Genomic DNA, 19275 nt, shown 5'->3' with positions numbered 1-19275 from the left:
GGGGATTTGTGTTCGGAATGCTGCCAGATCAAATTCCTCCACAGGTGTTAACGTTATTATCAGAGATAACAGCCGGTGGGTTTACACAGAGTTCACCAAGGCTCATAAAAGAAGCAAAGCACACAGAATAGACGATTACAACACGTTAAGATGCTATTATTGTGTAATTACTGGAAATGCAGTTTGCTGTGAGTGCTCAACAATGAGCTGAACTGACCTTAAAGTTAAAATGTGTAGGGTTTGCAACCAACTGAGTAACCCTCCGCTCACTCCTCCCTTTTCAAGACTGTGGTAATGTGAGCCGTAGAGTGCATAACCGCTGTTCGCCTCGCTCAGAGGCCATGCTTAACATGATTATACAACTTTGGGAGCAACGGGAGTCAGACGGCGACTTGATTGCACTCTGCGGCTCACGTTACCGCAGTTCACGCCTTCACGTAACGTCAGTACATGAAAAGGCTCTCTGGAGTCGGTCTTTGGTTTGTTTGTTCTGGGCTGCTGTAGAAACATGGCGGACAACATGGCGGACTCTGTGAAGACAACACAGTCTCACGGCAGTTCGTGAAATAGTCGCGAAATTTTATCTATTTGATTCTTGCACATAGACACAAATTTCCCTTTTTTCGTGACGCTTAGCCCGATTTTCAACAACGTATTTTTCGTGCGTTTTTCCTACAAATGTCTTTTCAAAATAAAACGACTTAGTTAGGTTTAGGAATAGATCAACTTGGCTAGGCATAGGCAACAAAACTACTTAGTTATGTTTAGAAAAGGTGGCAGTTTGGGTTAACACCGGAAGTGGCGAAACTTAAGTACAGAAGTTACGTGACAAATCAACTTTGACGTGGTGGTTTCACACAGAACACAAAAACCAGTCTCCTGGGCGAAAGTCCTGTTTTTTGACCGCTCTTAATACCTCCCAGTTCACAATTATGTGGATTACATATGAATTGATTTCGTGCTGACCATAACGATGTATCTATGTACACAAATCAATACATTAAATTTTCTGATGATTTCACGAACTGCTATGTAGATATGAAGGGCTCATTCTACAGTAACAAAAACATGATTGTTAGTTTTAGGTGATTATACTCCAATGAAAACATAGTTATGAATATTATATTATATTTCTGCTAATAGATCCCCCACACTGTTCCTTTGAGGTTAAAAAAACTGACCTCCAGTCAGGTATTGTGAGGCTGTTATCACTCTGTACAGCCACAGTTATCATAAGTCTTTGCAATTCATAACTATATCCCGTACAGTTGCAGTACTGACTGATCATTGTAATTGAAAACCACCAGTAACATGGCCGCTGTCAAGGTCAGGTCACAGCGTGGTGTGTGAGAATGATGTTACACAGTAAGTGTGAAGTCTAAAGCCGTAAGCTCCCTCACAAGGTCCCTGCAGTTGTCGCGTTGGCGTTAAACTAGCTTGTGCTGGACTCCCCAGAGGGACGCAGTTAGCTCAGCACCTTCTCCCTTACAGAGCAAAGCTCCTGGCATGTCCCACTGATATGTCATCATGGTTATTTATACACTCCCCACCCACCCTACATTAAGTCACACATCTGGACTGTCAGTGACAGATGACAGGAGAGCTCAAGCGCTATGCCATGTCAAGAAAGAAAGGTGTTTGGGGCTGCTGAAAACCCTGTCGCACATTCATGTAGAGAAATAAAGATGTCAATGAAAAGTTAAAGCAGCAGTAGGCAGAATGTTTTTGGCATCAAATATTCCATAATAACCTTTCAGCATATTGTAATTAAAGTGCTCTGAGATAAACTAGACTTCTGCACCTCCTCTTGGCTCTGTTTTCAGGCTTTAAAATATCTAGCCCACGACGGGAGACTTTGGCCAATCACAGGTCATTTCAGAGAGAGTGTTCCTATTGGCTGTTCATTCAACGGAGGCGGCTGTCAACCACTCGCGAACTCCGATAAAACGGTCAAACTAGGCGGATCAAATGTAAATTAATATTCTGTTACTGTAATGCCTATTTCTCGCCTCAAATGTTTTCAGAAACATCTTGTAGTGTACTGTTTAGCTGTAAAATGAAAAAGTTTGCTCCGGCTGGTGGGCAGTGCCTGGTATTTCCTCAACTGTTTTCAACATGGCGACAAACTCTCTCATTTTACAGCTTAATAGTACACTAGAAATAGGCATTGCAGTAACAGAATATTGATTCATATTTGATCAGCGCTGCCTAGTTTGACCATTTGATCGGAGTTTGTGAGTGATTGACAGCTGCTCAGAGACGGGAAGGCTCCAGCTTGGCTCTGATTGGTTGTTTTCCTCCGGTCTGTGAAATCTTGCAGATGCCATTAGGAGCACCGGAGGCACATGATTTTTTTGACATTATCTATCTCATGCACTACTGTCAGGACATAGTGACTGTTATATATAAATAACTTTTTTTAATCATTTTTGCTCCAACCTGCCTACTCCAACTTTAACATCAAAGTGTAAAGGATGCATTGCTGTGAGGAAGCAGTGGGCGTACTGTGGGCTGCTGGGGTCCACGTTCTATATTAAATTCCTGCTGTAACCTCAGAACAAAACACACTCAACAGAACAGACCTCAGCAGCAGCTTATATATAACAAAAAAATAACATATCCTCCTCTTCTTTCAGTAGCAATCTCTCTGTGTTTGGTAATGAAATGAAAGTCTGTCCATTGTAAACAGTGACTTACACTGGAAACAGTGACCCCCCCCGACAGTCACCACCATCAGTCTCCCCCCTTTTATAAGGGCAGCTGAGCAGTGAAGGTATTTCTAAAGGTGACTGCTTGGGCGTCGGGTGTCCTGTCCAACCCTGCAGGGAGGCCTCAGGGAGAGGCTTGGGTTACAGCTGCCAGAAACCTGAGGCCCGATGTCTGCATCAAAAGTAAATTCCACTTAACGTGCCACATCCCTTTCCAACATGACCCGGGGGCTTCGGAGGTCTGAGACTCCTTTATATAGTGCATACCATGTTTGTTTGTGCTAGCAGGGTGGATAGTGTGGCTTAAAGTGGCAAGCGGGTGGTGGTGGGAGACCAGTGGGACATTTGGCAACAAGTGCCAGTCTTCCTTGCCCCATTTCCAGTTTTCCACTCCCTCCACTTTATCACCTCCCCAACTGCCCCTTCATTCCTCTGCAGGACAAGTGGCCGTATTGATCCTGAGAGCCTGGCCCACTTTCATGGATGCAGCAGACATATGAGAAAGATGTCGAGATGCATTCCTAAATTCCCTTTAGCCTCATTTCAGCTGCTGTCGTAGTTTAGTAGAGATACTGTTACTAAACCAGCATCAACAGTTTCACACCCCCCATCGCACTGATAAAGTGAGCTCAGCAGCGAGCGAAGCTGAAAGGTCAGGGGTCGCAGGCATCCAGTGTGTGCATGGTGTAGGGTTTAGGAGGCTGTGGGATACTGGTGTGTGGATCCCCCGTAGTTTTCTTCGCCCAGCCTGTAACTCCCACTGGTATTAGAACAATATTTATTTGTGTTAGAGGGGAGGTGATTCATATTACTCAAAATCACTGGCATAGTACGTGTGAGATCTGCCTCTCGCTGCGCATTTTTTCCTCTCATTAAAGGTGTCCGTGCCCAGAGGAGCGAACCAATGCCTACCACACATTTCCATGTAGTGCCAGCTCTGCCTTTTCTTCTCTTTGTGCGCTGTCTCTCACTGCAGAAGAAACTCACAGTGTGTGGGTTGAGGCAAGGGAAAAGGGTCACAGCTTTTTTATCGCTGCATTATTTAAGATCCTGCCGAGTTTGTTTTTTTCTCCCCTCTTAGCAAATTCATCCAAGTCAAAAGCGCAGTACAATCTTAAGAGAGAGGAAGAAAGGAAGACTGTAACTTGTGTAGCCCGGGGTGGGCTATGACTCACCTAGACATTGTTCAGATGGAGCGAGGAAAAAAAAACAACAAGTTCAATAGGAGTTTCTATTGAGCTGTGCTTAAAGCCACCTTTCTCTTAACAAGCTGCAGTGAGAGGTGGTTTGCCTACCAAGCTTGCCTGCAGCTCTCCGCAGGGCGATTATGTCACGGCGGGCCAGTCAGAATGATGTGTATCTCTCTGTTAGAAGGCAGCTCGACTGCAGCAAAGGCTCTGACTAGGAATATTATTATTATCTCCAGGATCCTCTCCACAGCAACAACGGTGCCGCATTGTGAGAGCTCTGGAGAAAGCTGTTTTTGAAATAATCCGCCTGCCTGTTATCCTGCCTCTCAGACAATAACATCCAGAAAGGCTTTTTTTTACTTCCCACCACCCACACTGACAATGGGGTAAAGGCTTTACAACAAAAGGATGATGTGGATACGGGGACGGCGAGTTGCCGTGACCCGTCCTATCATACCTCCTCACACCGGCCCCGAGGGAGCCGGGATTTGGTTGTGGCTGTTGACCAGCCAATCGGGGAGCAGTGAGCCGTGTCTTAAAGGGCTATCTGCCATCTGGGCTGCCGAGAAGCCCGGAGAGCCAGGAGGAGCCACCGCTGCTCTGATCTATATCAGGGCCAGAGAGTAATGACGAACAGCCCCCTGATTCCACCGGGAGATTACCTGCCGTTCTTATCGCCGCCGGCACACATTTTGACATTAAAAAGGAAAGGAGGCCACGCCCTATCCAGAGTCAGCTGTGCTGTGGCGAACAGAGCTGCTGCTATCTCCTGCTTTTGTTTCCCCGTTGCCTTTATCTCTCCGTCTTTCTCTCTCCTTCCCCATTTCCAGGACTTAATCATAGTACAATGGCTGTGCCACACTGACCCTTATCTCACCCTAAAAGAGATACTACTAACTCCCTCTCCTGGTGCCCCCCCGCCGCTCCCCCCCCCCCTTATTCCCCTAAGCCTGACAAGGGAGGCATGCTTTTAAACCACTGAGCTCGGATCTGCTGTTGCATTAATTGAGTTAAATGGATTGCGATGGTCGAGATGATTTGTCTGTCGGCTTTTATTGCCGCAATTCAGACTGTGCCTCATTGCATTATGCCACTTAATGAGAGCCCTTCGCAGGCGTTTTGTCTCTGCTGGTATTAACATGCACAGGTTCACTTCACAGGAGAAAGTGGGCCCTAATTTCCTGCACATTTCAGTCGATAATCAACTGAAAGCACTTCCCCCGACTCTGCCACTGACGTTTTATAATTCCATACCTGTTTCTCATGTCCTTTTTTTTTGTGTTACTCTGTAATCTGCGGGGTTGGAAATTGTGATTTGTGACCTCCTCCAGCTTTATACACCCCCTCTGCCAGCCCACCTCCATCCTTCATCTCCCTTCTTTGCAGGGAGTTTGAGCAGGTCTGGATTCTCTCCGGTGAAATATGCCTTGTCCTTTTTCCTTCATTTCTCCTTATCTGGTTAGTGCTGGCTGTGGGCCTGCTGAGGCGTTGATTTGTGACCCTCTCTGTCTGCAGCGGCGAGAGGCTTTAATGCAATGCATGCCTCTGCCCTTCTCCCTACTGATGAAACAGGCCCCTGCATTCCCCTGATAGACTGCTAATTTGTATACTAAACTGACAGGCAGCCGTGATAAGGGCTAGCAACTGCTGCACAGCCAGGGGAGGGAGGGAGGGAAGGAGGAGTGGTGGTGTGGGGTGCGGTAAGCGAGACGAAGGGTAATATTTTACACAAAGCTCAAGCCCCCCTGCTCCTCTCTCGGCATTCATTTCCCTGCGTCTGTTGCTAGGGGGAGAGGGAGCAGGAGTCGTCAGCCCTGGCCCTCTGTCGCACACACACACATGCGTTATACGTGCCCATGAAAATGGCACTCGGGGCTAAGTATAAAGAGGTTTGTGTGTGTTTTGTGTGTGTGCAAGGGGAGACCACTCCATTCTACACGGTCACTATGGAATTCATTATCATCTTAATGATGCTCCAGTTGAGGCGAGTATCTGTCGGTTGACAGTTGCGTGGGAGGTTTCTTCTCTCTTTTCCGTTCATGCTGTATATCCCATCATGCTCGCTGGGGGGGGGTTTGCAGTCTCGCTGGCCCACACCTGTTCCGACAAACAGGCGGCGGCGGTGGCAGCGGTGGGTGGGAATTGGAGAAAAGGTAGACGGTGCCTGTTCCCTGCCCTGGGAATGCGTAGCACTGCTGCGGCTTATAATAAACGACCGCTCGGGAGGTCATTAAGTTTCTGGAACGGCGCGAGGACAAATGCAGGGGAGATAATTAATTTGGTGTCTCCCGTTGCAGCCTGGGAGCTGTAGGCCAACTGTGCAACGTCTAATGCCGCATTTATTGTTAAAGTGGCATTAGCGGACGTCTGGGGTGAAAGGGTGGCAGTAGTTGAGGGGCCTGAGTGGGTGCTGATAGAAGTGTTTATCAAAGCAGCGAGCTACTCCCACATGAACAGAGAGAACCAGGCCCCTGCTGGGGGGTTGACTGATAGGTGTTTATACCATATCTGTACTGATAAGCTTCTTTATGTCAGTGTTCAAGATCACTGTGTGACCTTTTTATACACAGAAAACAAACACACTCAATCACTTCAAATCAGAACATCACAGTAGAATTAGGGCTGTCAATCGATTAAAATATTTAATTGCACATTTATTATCAGTTCAAAATGTACCTTAAAGGGAGATTTGTCAAGTATTTAATACTCTTATCAACATGGGAGTGGGCAAATATGCTGCTTTATGCAAATGTATGTATATATTTATTATTGGAAATCAATTAACAACACAAAACAATGACAAATATTGTCCAGAAACCCTCACAGGTACTGCATTTAGCATAAAAAATATACTCAAATCATAACATGGCAAACTGCAGCCCAACAGGCAGCAACAGCTGTCAGTGTGTCAGTGTGCTGACTTGACTATGACTTGCCCCCAAACTGCATGTGATTATCATAAAGTGGGCATGTCTGTAAAGGGGAGACTCGTGGGTACCCATAGAACCCATTTACATTCACATATCTTGAGGTCAGAGGTCAAGGGACCCCTTTGAAAGCGTTATTTAGCCTGCTTCGCAACAAGCTAGTAGGACACGTTGGTATCAATGGATTTCTTATGTTTTTTCTAGTTTAATATAATGCTTCACTAGCTTTAAAACGGAGCGTGCGACAATCCTAAAAAACGCAAGTTGCGTTAAAGAAATTAGTGGCGTTGAAACGCACTCGCGTTAACGCGTTATTATGGCGTTAACTTTGACAGCCCTAATTAGAAACATTTCTTAAGACAAACATTGTTATCATTGATCATTCAGATTTTTGCGTTAAATAAAAATATATACCAGTACAACCCTGAAAAGAGAGGGAACTAAGGACTTGAGGCGACAGTAAATGGAAAATTGGAAGAGAGGGCAGTGAAGGAGGAAGTTGACAGTGATGAAACACCAAGCAGTGAAGCAAATTAACAGTGTGAGTGTATGTGTGTGTGCTTGGGTGTGTAGGTGTGGTGAGGTTGGATCCGTGGACAGACAGGTTCGGCCAGGGTAATTGACGGCCTGATCGTCCGTGCCAGGATATGTGCCCTTTTGCCCGCTTCCTGTCTTTTCTTTCACATTCTGTCTGGATTTTTCTTTTCTCTCTTTTCTTTCATGCTACCTGATAAGTCTTTTAATGCCATGTCCTGTCACATCAATACAGCACCGAGTAGCCGTGTACTCTCATACAGGACCATCAAGTGTCTTCGCCTACGCCAGGACATTTGACCCACTTATTTAACATGCATCACAATGTGTTGTGTCTGTTTTTCTATGCTCTATTACCCATGATTACACAGTTGGACAACATGCTTCTAGCTATAGCTGCACTGATGGGAGTTAAGTTGATTTTCATCTGTATCGTGTCGTACCATTGATCACCTTTTGTACTGTCCCTTAAATTGGTTTTGATGTCGGAGCTGCGTTAACAAGAGTTTCCTTTTCACGTGAGGGAAATAGCATTTTGAAAACGTGTTGGCTCGTATCCGGTTTGCGGTATATAAGTGTTAAGATTAGCCGCCTTACCGCTTGTCCTACAGCAGTCTGTCAGGAACATAGCATGTGCCAAATGACTCAGAACTAAATTGTAATTACAGTCTTTGCAGGCATGAGCCCACAACAAAGCCTACTAACAGGTTTCTTTGTTTTCACGCTACAGCTGTTGTGATAGCACTGCCAGTCTGTGTGAAAATTCTATCTCTAGCAGGGAGGGGAAGGGCTTTACCTGCTTCGCTGTGATAGGGGGGGACTGTAGTAGGAATTTGGTTTTATTTAGTCCGGGTTTACCTAACCTCTGGCTGCACGATTTCTTTCCTGTTTGGAAATAATTTGCTCAGCTCCGAGGAATGCGTGGCATGCAGTAGGAGCTCTGAGATCAAAGGTAGATGGACGGCCTGGGGATCGTTTGATATAAAGCAGGGGGTTCTGGGGGGGTGGGGGGGTTGCGGGGAGAGAAATTGGTCTCTCAGCAGTCTTTACTAAATGAGGTTAATTGAATCTGGGTAATTGCTGACCTTCCTGTCTCGGTGAAATCACAGCCTTAACTGATCAATGCCTTTCATAAATTTATGCCTGAAGGTCATCCAGTTGATTATACCGCCCTCCCTCGCCGCCCGCATCGCCGCGCTCAGTCGCCCCATTGTGCTTAAATTAAGCGCGGAAGCGTTTTAACACAAAAAAAAAAACGCAATTAAGCTTGTCTCAGATTTTCTAAATTAATTAGCTCGCTGTGTTGTTAAGTAAAAGCGATGTGGACATGGAAAAAAAAGCATCCCCCCCCCCCTTTGCTTCTTTGCTGTGACAGCAAATGCATTTCGCCTCGTAGTAAACGTCTCACTTATTGCTAGCGAGGGTTTCTGCCTCTCTGCTCTCCCTCTGCGGCTCGGCTATTATCTGGAGATTTATGCAGCCAATAAGTCATTGGTGTTCAGGGAAGTTGAGGACTTTTTAAAACAAACAGCGGTGTAATTTGTAATTTGGCATTCCCTAAATCTGGGAATTATGGTTGTGCATGTGGCTCTTCAGGGAGTTAGCACTGTGATGGTGGGTTTACTGGCCCAGCTCCCTCCCTGGCCTCCTTCTTTTTCTTTCTCCCCCTCATTCCTTTTACGCCTGCCGAGGAAACGGAAGGATTTCACAGCTGCTGAGAGCTGGGCCCCGGCTGGGCCCTATGACCTCCTTCTTGCTTCCCCCCCCCCCTCCCTCAGTCTCACTCCCTTTTTTCTCCCTCTCTCCAGCAGTCTCTTTCCTCAGGGAGCTCTTGTGTGGCTCAGAGGAAGCTGAATCATAAAGCATGGCTAATGAATAGAATAGGGAAGGAAAGCTGAGGCCTGCTGACGGCCCTCCAGAGAGGAGGCCAGGCCCCTGAAGCCCCAGGCTCAGATAGCAGACGGCCCCCTCAAAGGTCAGGCTTCCTGCGGCCCGCTCCAAGGGCTTTTGGCTCCCAGGCAATGTGGCTTGAATTTCCCCCATTATTTTTTTTAAAATGGTTAAATTTCCCTGTTTCCTTTGGAAAACCTGGCCTTTGCTCCTCTCTTTTTTTTTCTTTGTCTGTCTCTTTCTCTCTATATATATTTTTCCTCTGTCTCGTCTTTCGCCGTCTGTTTTTTATGGCAGCCAGGGTTGCCTCAACAAAGAGAGTGTGAAGAATTTGTTATACATGACCTCTGCACACCACAACCGCAGGCGGCTCAGACTGCCAGCAGCACAGCCCCGTGAAAAAATGTCAACTTGACCAGCGAAAACCCAGAAAGTTCTACAAAAACAACAGCCAGCCAAATCAGGGCTCTGCTTTGACATGCCTTTTTAAGAAGTGCTTTTGTAAGCCGGCCTTGTAATTGTGGATTATACGAGTGACTCATGCAGACTTGGCAGGTGCAAAACACACCATTAAAACCTAAATATTGGTTGTTGATGTTACTTGGAATATGTTTGGAATAATAAACGGCTCACTGCACTCTCAAAATAGCCAGAATAGGGATAAGGAGAACTAGGTCGTCTTGGCACCCGGTAAACACAGCATTTTCTGTTCTCTCTCTCAGGAACGTTGTGTCTGCCTCGCTCTCTGGATAACCACTCTGGTCATAACAATTGTTTTAACTGTTATACTGAGTTATGGCATGACCTACCCTGTCTTTTTTTTTTTTTTTTTTTGCTTTTGTGACCCCGTGCCACACTAAGCAAGTCCCCGAGCCAGCTCCCGTGTCCATTTGACAAGCTTCATTTCATTCTGAGCCCATATTTTTCTTCCAGGGCCTCCGGGGCCGTGATTCAAGGCTGAGGTTGTGCTGCTGCAGCGCTGAGGCTTGGTACTGGAGCGTTTAATGTCGTCCAAAGCTAACAAAGGGCCTGTGTTGTAGCCTGGCGCCCCGGTTCTGGGAGACTGGAAGAGGGCAATGCACAACACTCTGTCTTTCCTCTGTACAGTGTTTCGCCTCGTCTACTGTAAGAGGAAACAGGAAACATCTCCATTCAGCTGAGTGTTTGCCCTCCGTTAAATATGTTATCAAGACAGAACTAAAGAGGTGTTACTGACTGCTATTGAAATACCTTAAACACACCAATTCCTTCAGTAGAAACTATAGTTTATTTATCTCCTAACTAACATGGTGGCAACTGTTAATGCTGACTTTGAGAACAAAGATATCATCAGAAGCTTTAAAGCGGCAGTAGGCAGAATATTCTTGGCATCATTGGGCAAAAATTCCATAATAACCTTTCAGCATATTATAATTCACGTGTTCTGAGAGAAAACTAGACTTCTGCACCTCCTCATGGCTCTGTTTTCAGGCTTTAGAAAATCTAGAGACTTTGCACAATCACAGGTCATTTCAGAGAGAGAGTGTTCCTATTGGCTGTTAATTCAACGGCGGTGGCTGTAAATCACTCACCAACCCAGATCAAACGGTCAAACTAGGCAGCGCTGATCAAATATAAATCAATATTCTGTTACTGTAATGATGAAAATGTTTTCAGAAACATCTTGTAGTGTGCCATTTAGCTGTAAAATGACAAAGTTTGCCCCGGATGGCGGGCGGTGTTTGGTATTTCCTCAACTGTTTTCAACATGGCAGCTGGGTCACAAACTTTCTCATTTTACAGCTTAATAGTACACAAAAATATGTTTCTGAAAACATTTTATGAGAAAAATAGGCATTAAAGTAACAGAATATTAAATCATATTTGATCAGCGCTGCCTAGTTTTACCGTTTGATCAGAGTTTGCAAGTGATTGACAGCTGCTCAGAGACGGCAAGGCTCCAGCTCGGCTATGATTGGTTGTTTTCCTCCGGTCTGTGAAATCTTGCAGATGCCATTAGGAGCACCGGAGGACACAGAGGCACATGATTTTTTTCAGATTACCTGTCTCATGCACTACTGTCATGACTGTAGTGACCATTTTTATAAAAATATTTTTTTTTAAATCATATTTGCTCCAACATTCCTACTCAAGCTTTAAGTAACTGACCTGTTAATGTTATATATCACCATTATGTATTTACCTCACAGTGTAGTTGCTGTAGAATTTGCTTTATGTGCCTATATCTCTCCATACAATTATTATTTTTAACCAGACACGACTGTCTGCGTCTTTATTTTATATGGCTGCTCTGTGAATACAGTAAATAGCTGAGAGACTCAGACAGACAAACAGTGCGGAGGAGAACAGTAACACAGTGGCAGCGGAGGAGAAATTGGGAGGTCTTGGAAAGAAGAGGACGTCCTCAAAACACTTGTGAAGAACTAACGCGGATGCCAAGGACAGCCATCTGTGTTTACAAAATGATTTGCTTTCTCTTTTTGTCTCTGTCGCTCTTGCACTCGCTCTGATTCACTGTTCATTCTTTACATATGCTCCCTTTGTGCCGCGTAAAACACAAGCATGGCAGTTAAGGACACTCGGGCCCTTCGGGTGGAACATACGTTCGGCTCTTGCAGCGTTTTCCAAGTGTGCAGAAGATGAGGATCTAAAGCAAAAGGAAATCTTGGCTTCGAACGAAACCCCTATATGGGCTGATATTAACAGGCTGGGGAGGATATTCGTTGTTAATGGTATCTTCCAAGCGCACAGATTTCTCGCTACGGTATTTTGCACAATACCAGGTTTTGTGTGGATTTACTGCCTTTCGGTCGGAGTGTTTAAACAGTTCCCGTCTGGCCAGTGAACATGTGTAAAAATGTTTGGTGTGTTTTGATTTAGGTGGCGCTTGCCAGAATCTACATATCCGTCTAAAGCAGAGAGGAAAATACCTTGCAGTGTTTAGTCTACACGTCTCCACTATCACTTCATAGTGAGATGCCTTTCTCCCTCATGTGACCAGCAGGTTTCCGCTGCTCACTGTCACTCACATCAGCCAAACCAGTAACAACTGTTAAATGTTCCTGTTGTTGACAGATCATCTGTTTACTCCCAGTATGGGCTGATATTGTCTTTAATATTAAATTTGTGAAATAAGGATATTGCTTTTAGAATAGAACCACATTGTATTCACGAGATATGTTTTTATACATTCAAAGATATTGCAGAACAAAATGTGATTTTTGAGCGGCGGCAGTGTGTGTGCAGGAGCCTTTGTGCTCTAATGCTGCATAGCCACCTTACTGACTTCCTCCGTCTTTGACAGCATTTCTTTTGAGGGTTTTCAGGTGGCACAACAGTGCCACCTAATGTTGCCTCAACAGGAAAGAACCAGACAGGGACCATCAGGTACAGAGGGAGCTCCTCTCGTTGGCAGATTGGACTATTTTTGATTGACTGTATGATGCTGTGTGTGTGTGTGTGTGGCAGCTGGATTTTTTCCTCGAGGCACTAGTGGCCACGTTTGTGGCTGAATAAGCCTTTTACTGGCCAGACCAAATGTGTGTCAGTGCTTGCATTAGTTTTGATGAATAATAATCATACGAGTCAGGTTTGGACAAATCCACTAAAGGTCTGCCTCCTTGTTTTCCCAGGTGTCTGATGTAGGATCAGAGAAGCTCTTTTCCCCCACCACACCCAAAGGTAAGAGCCCGCTCTCTTTTCTCCATTCTCCCTCTTCACTCTTTCCTCCTCTGCCTCATTCATACTCATAACAACAATTGGGTTTTTTGTTTTTTTTTGCGAATGAGTCCAAATCTCCTCCGCTCTAATCCTACAGCTCCCATTCAGATTTAAATGTCAGCAGACACAAACAAGGTCTGCTGACTACATATGCATACATTTTTGCCTGAGCGCAGAGTGGCGTTTGTTGGACGACCCCGCCAAAGGCTTAGCCCTCCTACATATTGGTTCATTAGAGGGGATTTAGAGCCTCCCTGCCACATGCTCCCACAAATGGGAACTTCCCTCAGGCAATACAAGCTCTCTGACAGCAGGCCTGGGCCATAATGGATGCCAAAGGAACGAGAGAGAGAAAGAGCTTTGTCAGCCCCCCAGACAACACAAACTCTGTGTGCTAGCGTTAACATATGCACATATGTGGATTATAAGGCTTTGTATGTTCATGCAAGATCTCACGTGATTTTCGTGTGTCTGTGTGTTGGCGTATACCATGTGGGCATAGAATGTCTGCACCTGTATATTCACTAAATGATGCCTGCCAGGTCAGAGCAGGGAGAAAGGTGTCAAGCTGTGGATGCAGGGAGGCGGAGGAAGGGAGGAGAGGCACGATCAGCCTCCTAGTGACAGATAGCAGCATGCAGACCACGTCCCCCCAGGGCAGGAACCAGGAAGCAGGGCCATTAACACAAGCAGAGGGTGAAGTGCAGAACAGTGTAAACTATGGCCATATGAGGAGGGTTGGGTAGGGGGAGGGGGGTGTCTGCAGGACAGACTGGACAAATAGATAAGCTTGGACTGTTAAAAAGCTAGTGTAAACTGGGATGTCGCATAGACATATTTTTCTCAAACTTACCTTTTTATTTGCCGAATATTTGTTGAAAATGTTGAATATTTTCGGAGGTAAAGTCTTGAAAAATGTAGCACTCATGGTCAAGCTAACTATGCATAGATTATATATTATTATGGTAGGGATAAACGTCATTATCTTGTTAACCCGTGTTGTTTTGTTTCTCGTCTTGGTTTTAATTTTGGACCATGCTTTTACCTGCAAAGGAAGAGCAAAAAATAGTAGCATTAGTATAAATTAGGGCTGTCAAAGCAAATTTGTTCTAACACCACTAATTTCTTGAACGCATGAATGCAACTTGCTATTTTTAGGTTGTAGTGGGCTCCATTTTAAAGTTAGTGAATCATATTAAACTAGAAAAACCTAAAGAATCTATTGGTACCAACTATGTCATAGTAGCTTGTTGCAAAGGAGGTTAAATAACGCTCCAAATTAACCTCTGACCTCAAGATATGTGGATGAAAATGGGTTCTATGGGTACCTACAAATCTCCCCTTTACAGACATGCCCACTTTATGATAATCACATGCAGTTTGGGGCAAGTCATAGTCAAGTCAGCACACTGACACACTGACAGCTGTTGTTGCCTGTCTGGCTGCAGTTTGCCATGTTATGATTTCAGCATATTTTTTATGCTAAATGCAGTACCTGTGAGGGTTTCTGGACAATATTTGTTATTGTTTTGTGTTGTTAACTGATTCCAACAAATAAATATATACATATATTTGCATAATGCAAGCATATTTGGCCACTCCCATGTTGATAAGAGTATTAAATACTTGACAAATCTCCCTTTAAGGTAAATTTTACACCGATAAGAAATGTGTGATTCATTTTTGTCATTAATCATGATTAAGTATTTTAATCAATTGACAGCCCCAGTATAAATCTACCTCTTGCCTTTTGGTAATCACAAATTAGAGGTCTTTGTTTACCTCCATTGTATTCACCTCCACATCAGAACATTCGCTGTGAAAGCTGTAGTCCCTCTCAACAACATATGAAGGTGTTGCTTGGTTCAGCACAGTAGCTTTGACTGCTAAGTGGAAAAGCATGGCTGACGAGGAGGAGGGAAACCAGGCCTGTCGGCTGTGTGATGTAGATGACCTGTGACCGGCGTCGGCCTCGCGAAACCGGCGTTCGCAATGACAATGACTTCCAGACTTGCATGGTTTAGAAAACAACTAGACCGCGTCCGACTCCATCTATTCTCCACCGGGCTGCTGGACTACTGCTGTCGTCAGCTGTCAGGGTGCTGACTTATTTTCCCTGCATGCCCATACAGAACATGGCTGCATTTAAACATACTGCAGCATAGAACAGCTAGTACAGGCACATACACACACATCCACACACACATCCACACACCCCAGCTGGCAAACGGAGGGCTCTGTGGATCTTGCTAATGTGCACACGGGGCTGAGGATTAGGACCCTGGAATTACATCCAGACAATCCAATCAAAGTCTCTCCTGATTGTCACACAGATCAACCAGATCCCGTTTGGGTAATGTGGGAGAAGGGCGCCAGATTAGAATTAAGGGTGAGGCAGCAAAGAAATCAGCAGTTTGATGAAGTGATTTGGTGACGACGCCATCGCGCTACAATTGCAGAGCTGCCACCAGCCGCCTCTCTTCTCCCATTCCAATGTTGTTGTTTTGCTGTAATGGATTCTAGGACAGTGTTTGTTTTTGGCCTAGACTGGTTTTTCTCTGTTTGTGTGTGTGTATGTGTGTATAATGTGTGTGTGTGTAATACAAAGCAGCCCACAGGCTGTTTTCCTCTGGTTTAGAATGCGGCGTATGTGTCCCATTACCGGTCTCGCTCACGGTCCTGTGGGACCAATGAAAAGCCTGCTTTCCTCTGATCACCAGGCCTGTCGAGCTGTTGGCTGGGAGACACTCCGACAGATGCACACACACACAAACGTTATGGCACACATAAATATATAATGCTGTGATGATGTTTGGCTTGTACATTTCTCTAGGTAATGAGTGTTGTTCCTTTTAACTCTTCCTTGCCTTTCAACGCCGTGCTCCCTTTCTGAACTTTATTTTGGTGAGCAGTTATGGGTACAAACAGTTGAGGTTAAGTCCAAATTGCACACAGGCCCACAGTCTGTCATGTTAATGAAACGGTTCAGGGTTAATAGAGGAGAGGAAAGACCAACATAGTAATCAGCGAAGACAGAGCGCTGTAATTACGCACACAGAACATGGTTTTGGGCAAAACCCAGACACCATTGCCTTCTTTCTCTCATATTTACTTTTCGTCATCTCTGCGTCGCAAGCTAACCGTGCAGATAATAGAAGCTGATAGTATCTGTAATAACACAGCACTCACTGTGCAGTTGTCTTTGGATGTGGAGCTAGCACAACTTGTGCTGAATGTCTGTCTGTGTTGGTGGTGTAGAGGTAGGAAGGTACAGCAAAGGGCAGGCATTATCTAACACTTATTGGTTTTTGTTTATTTCCTGTCTTAAACCTCCTGCAAATTATTGATTTCCTGGAGGATGGCATGTTTAAGTAAAAACCGCTATGAAGACTTGTGCTCCACTCAGGGCCTCTCTTATTGAATTGCGGGTCAGAGTTTACTGTTGTCACTTTGCTTGAAGGCGAATGAGGAGCTAAATGTAGCTGGTGAGCATGCACGGGGCACCTCCACAGAGCACAGATAAACACTTCAGTGGTAGGCCTTCTTATAACATTCCACAATGCTGCGCTTATGGAAGTGGTGGGGAGTTATCACCGAGCTGTCAGCGGCTAGAAATATCTGGGAAGAACACTTCGGAATCTGCAGTGACTATGTTGAATGTTGTATGTTTTAGAACAGTATAGTCTAGGCCACTGATTCTCAAAGTGGGGTCTGGGGACCCACATGGGGTCCGTGGCCCTCTGTCAGGGGGTCCATAAAATAATTTACTATAAATTTATAAATTTGTGCTGTATCATTTACAGCTACATATCTACAGATGGGGACCATTTGCGCCAATAAAACAAGCATGTTGTGTCCATTACTCCCACCCACGTTAGTTTGGGCCAATAGAAACTGAATCAGTCACTTCACTCAGGGTGCAACGAAACATTCTGCTGCTGCTTAGCTTGGCTTATTAGCCAGCTAGCTAGCATGGAGAAATATTTGAGTCAGTTCACATTGTCAAGTGACGCTAAGCACTAAACTAGCTAAATTGGGAAAATATGACAACTGTTATATTGATTTTGGTTTCATTGGGAACAGCGGCAGGAGACCAAAAGGCGTCCTGTGTCTTTTGGTGCTACCGAACCCAACCAAGCTAAAGCGACATCTGATTACAAAGCACCCAGCAACAAAGTAGTATTAACATGGTTCTAATTGAAATATGTTTCTGTTTATCACTATGAAACAGGTTTGAAGTATTTAGGTTGAAATCTTTTAAACTACAAATAGTTCCATGGAGTACAAATGGTAGTAAGCAAGCATTATGCTTAATTGGTGTTGTGAATAAGAGGGGGTCCTTGGAAAATGTCCCCCCATGTAAGGGGTCCCTGGTCCCAAAAAGTTTGAGAACCTTTGGTCGAGGCAACGTCTTTAGTACTCTCTGATGTCCTGTTGTCTTAGCTAGGTGCTGCCTGCCGTGTGTGAGGGTAAACCGGTGTGGTGCGCGGTCCACCAGACAAACCCGGGGCATCTTGGGATAGCGGGAGAAAGATTGGTAGAAAACCCATTTCTGAAGTGGATTTGTGCCCTTGTAATCCTGATTAATTTTGACCCGTTGTGCTCATTTTAAACAGAGCATTACAGTAAGCGTGAACACAGCAAGCTCCGGGGCGAAACCAGGAGCTTAGCGGCTTTGGGAGGCTTAGCTGCAGATGGCATTTTAAGCCGGACTTAATAAATTGTTTCCATTAAACTTACCGGCCCACACATACTGGATTAGACCAGAGGAACAAAGGAAGGAGAGAGCGTGCAGACGAAGAGGAAAAAAAAAACAGCGCACACACACCACTGCCATCATGCACATCTGACTCTGTTAACATCTCTCTGAGGCCACATGAAAGGTGAAGGCGAGGTTGCTGTGGTGTTCAGGGAGATGGAAGCTTTTGGACACAAATGCAAAATCCGCTCACTTTGGATCTCTTGCTCGTCAGGGATGTTGGACCAATTTGCTTAATTGACACAGAAGTAAACAAACAAAAAAGATGCATAAACCATTTAGCTTGGCAGTGGATTTAGGGCTTATCCTCTAACTGTTTATATATAAACACATTACCAGTGCTGTAGCTTAAGGATTTAGGCTCTGCCCATACCCTTGTTTTTTTCTTCTTTGGAGCCCTTTTACTCATATATCAATCTTCTATTGTAGGAAATCAATTCCTTATGGTAGAACCCCCCCTCTCGCCCTCTCCTACCCTCAGCCCGCCTCTGCCGTGCCTCCTTCCCCCATCGGCTCATGGCTTGCTCCCTAAGCTCTCATTATGTGCTACACAGTCCAGGGTCCCCGTGTCGAATCGCTAATCAACCACCCTGTCTGCAGGCCTGCTCTCTCAATAGGTGCTGAGTGGCCTTTGTTCCGCCACTGCTGTTTGCTGCATGTCAATAAAAGAGCTACGGCCTCCTCCTCCTCCTTCTCCTCCTCCTCCTCCTCTTCCGTTACCTGGGCCAGCCACAGCTACAGGCCTGCCCCTGCAGTGCAAGCTTACAGGAAAATGAAACCCAGTCCCACCTGCTGGATTCTGAATGCCAGAGAAGGGAGGAAGGATGGTGATTGGAGAGGGAGCGGCAAGGTCAGGGGCAGGGGGGATTGAGGGCATCTCAGCCATAGCGAAGTAGATGAGAGAGCATGTTTGTATTCGGCCGGGCAGCTCTCCTCTGGCCAGGTCAGTGTAATGTATCACTAACCTCGGCAGCCGGCCTGACTGTTTGCAGCCTCTCACCCATTAAATAATGAATGGAGGTTGACCCCCTGACCAACTAATCAGCTTTTCGCTGCCGCTGAATCAGGATTGAGTGGAGGTAGATGGAGAGTGTGGCTGGCTGGCTGGCTGGCTGGCTAGCAGGCAGGCTAGATGACTGGAGGGCAGACATGTTGTTGGAAAAACACAAGGGCTGCAGAGGCTTCCCACAGCCAGATTAGCAAACGCTGGAATTGAAAGCAGCCATCACCGCTGTGGATTCTACGCCTGGTGAAACTCACCTCCAGCGCCTACTGTGAAAAAGTCCAGGCAGCTTGCAGGACATGCTTTCTTTATCAAGAGGACCAATGTTCCTGTATTGACATAGCACTTATGGTCAAGCTGTGGTGTTTTGGGGTTTGGGCGCTTGTATGTGACAGTCACACTATGTGCAAAAGAGAGCTAGAGGCTGGTAGTTTTGGATGCATAAAATAAACCATCCGTCTTGCCTCTGACACCACCTCACTTGTTACTGAGCTTGAACAGCAGCTCATGTGTTCCCCTGATTTAATTTAAATATTAAAAAGGT

The 19275-nt window shown here is 45.4% G+C and overlaps 1 protein-coding gene across 14 annotated transcripts in view; it reads left to right on the top strand.

The window, feature by feature from the left end:
- fbrsl1 (fibrosin-like 1) overlaps positions 1-19275 on the top strand; it is a 337336-nt gene that overhangs the window by 281959 nt on the left and 36102 nt on the right. For all 14 annotated transcript variants that reach the window (XM_037777608.1, XM_037777616.1, XM_037777620.1 and 11 more), the window contains one exon: positions 12882-12930. In XM_037777608.1, coding sequence (XP_037633536.1) covers positions 12882-12930 — 49 coding nt within the window. The remainder of the gene's footprint in view (positions 1-12881; positions 12931-19275) is intronic.

This window comes from Sebastes umbrosus, chromosome 8 (genome assembly GCF_015220745.1).
Source record: "Sebastes umbrosus isolate fSebUmb1 chromosome 8, fSebUmb1.pri, whole genome shotgun sequence".
Lineage (NCBI taxonomy): Eukaryota > Metazoa > Chordata > Actinopteri > Perciformes > Sebastidae > Sebastes > Sebastes umbrosus.
Note: the sequence above shows the minus strand (reverse complement) of the source record. Positions and strands in the feature narration are given on the sequence as shown.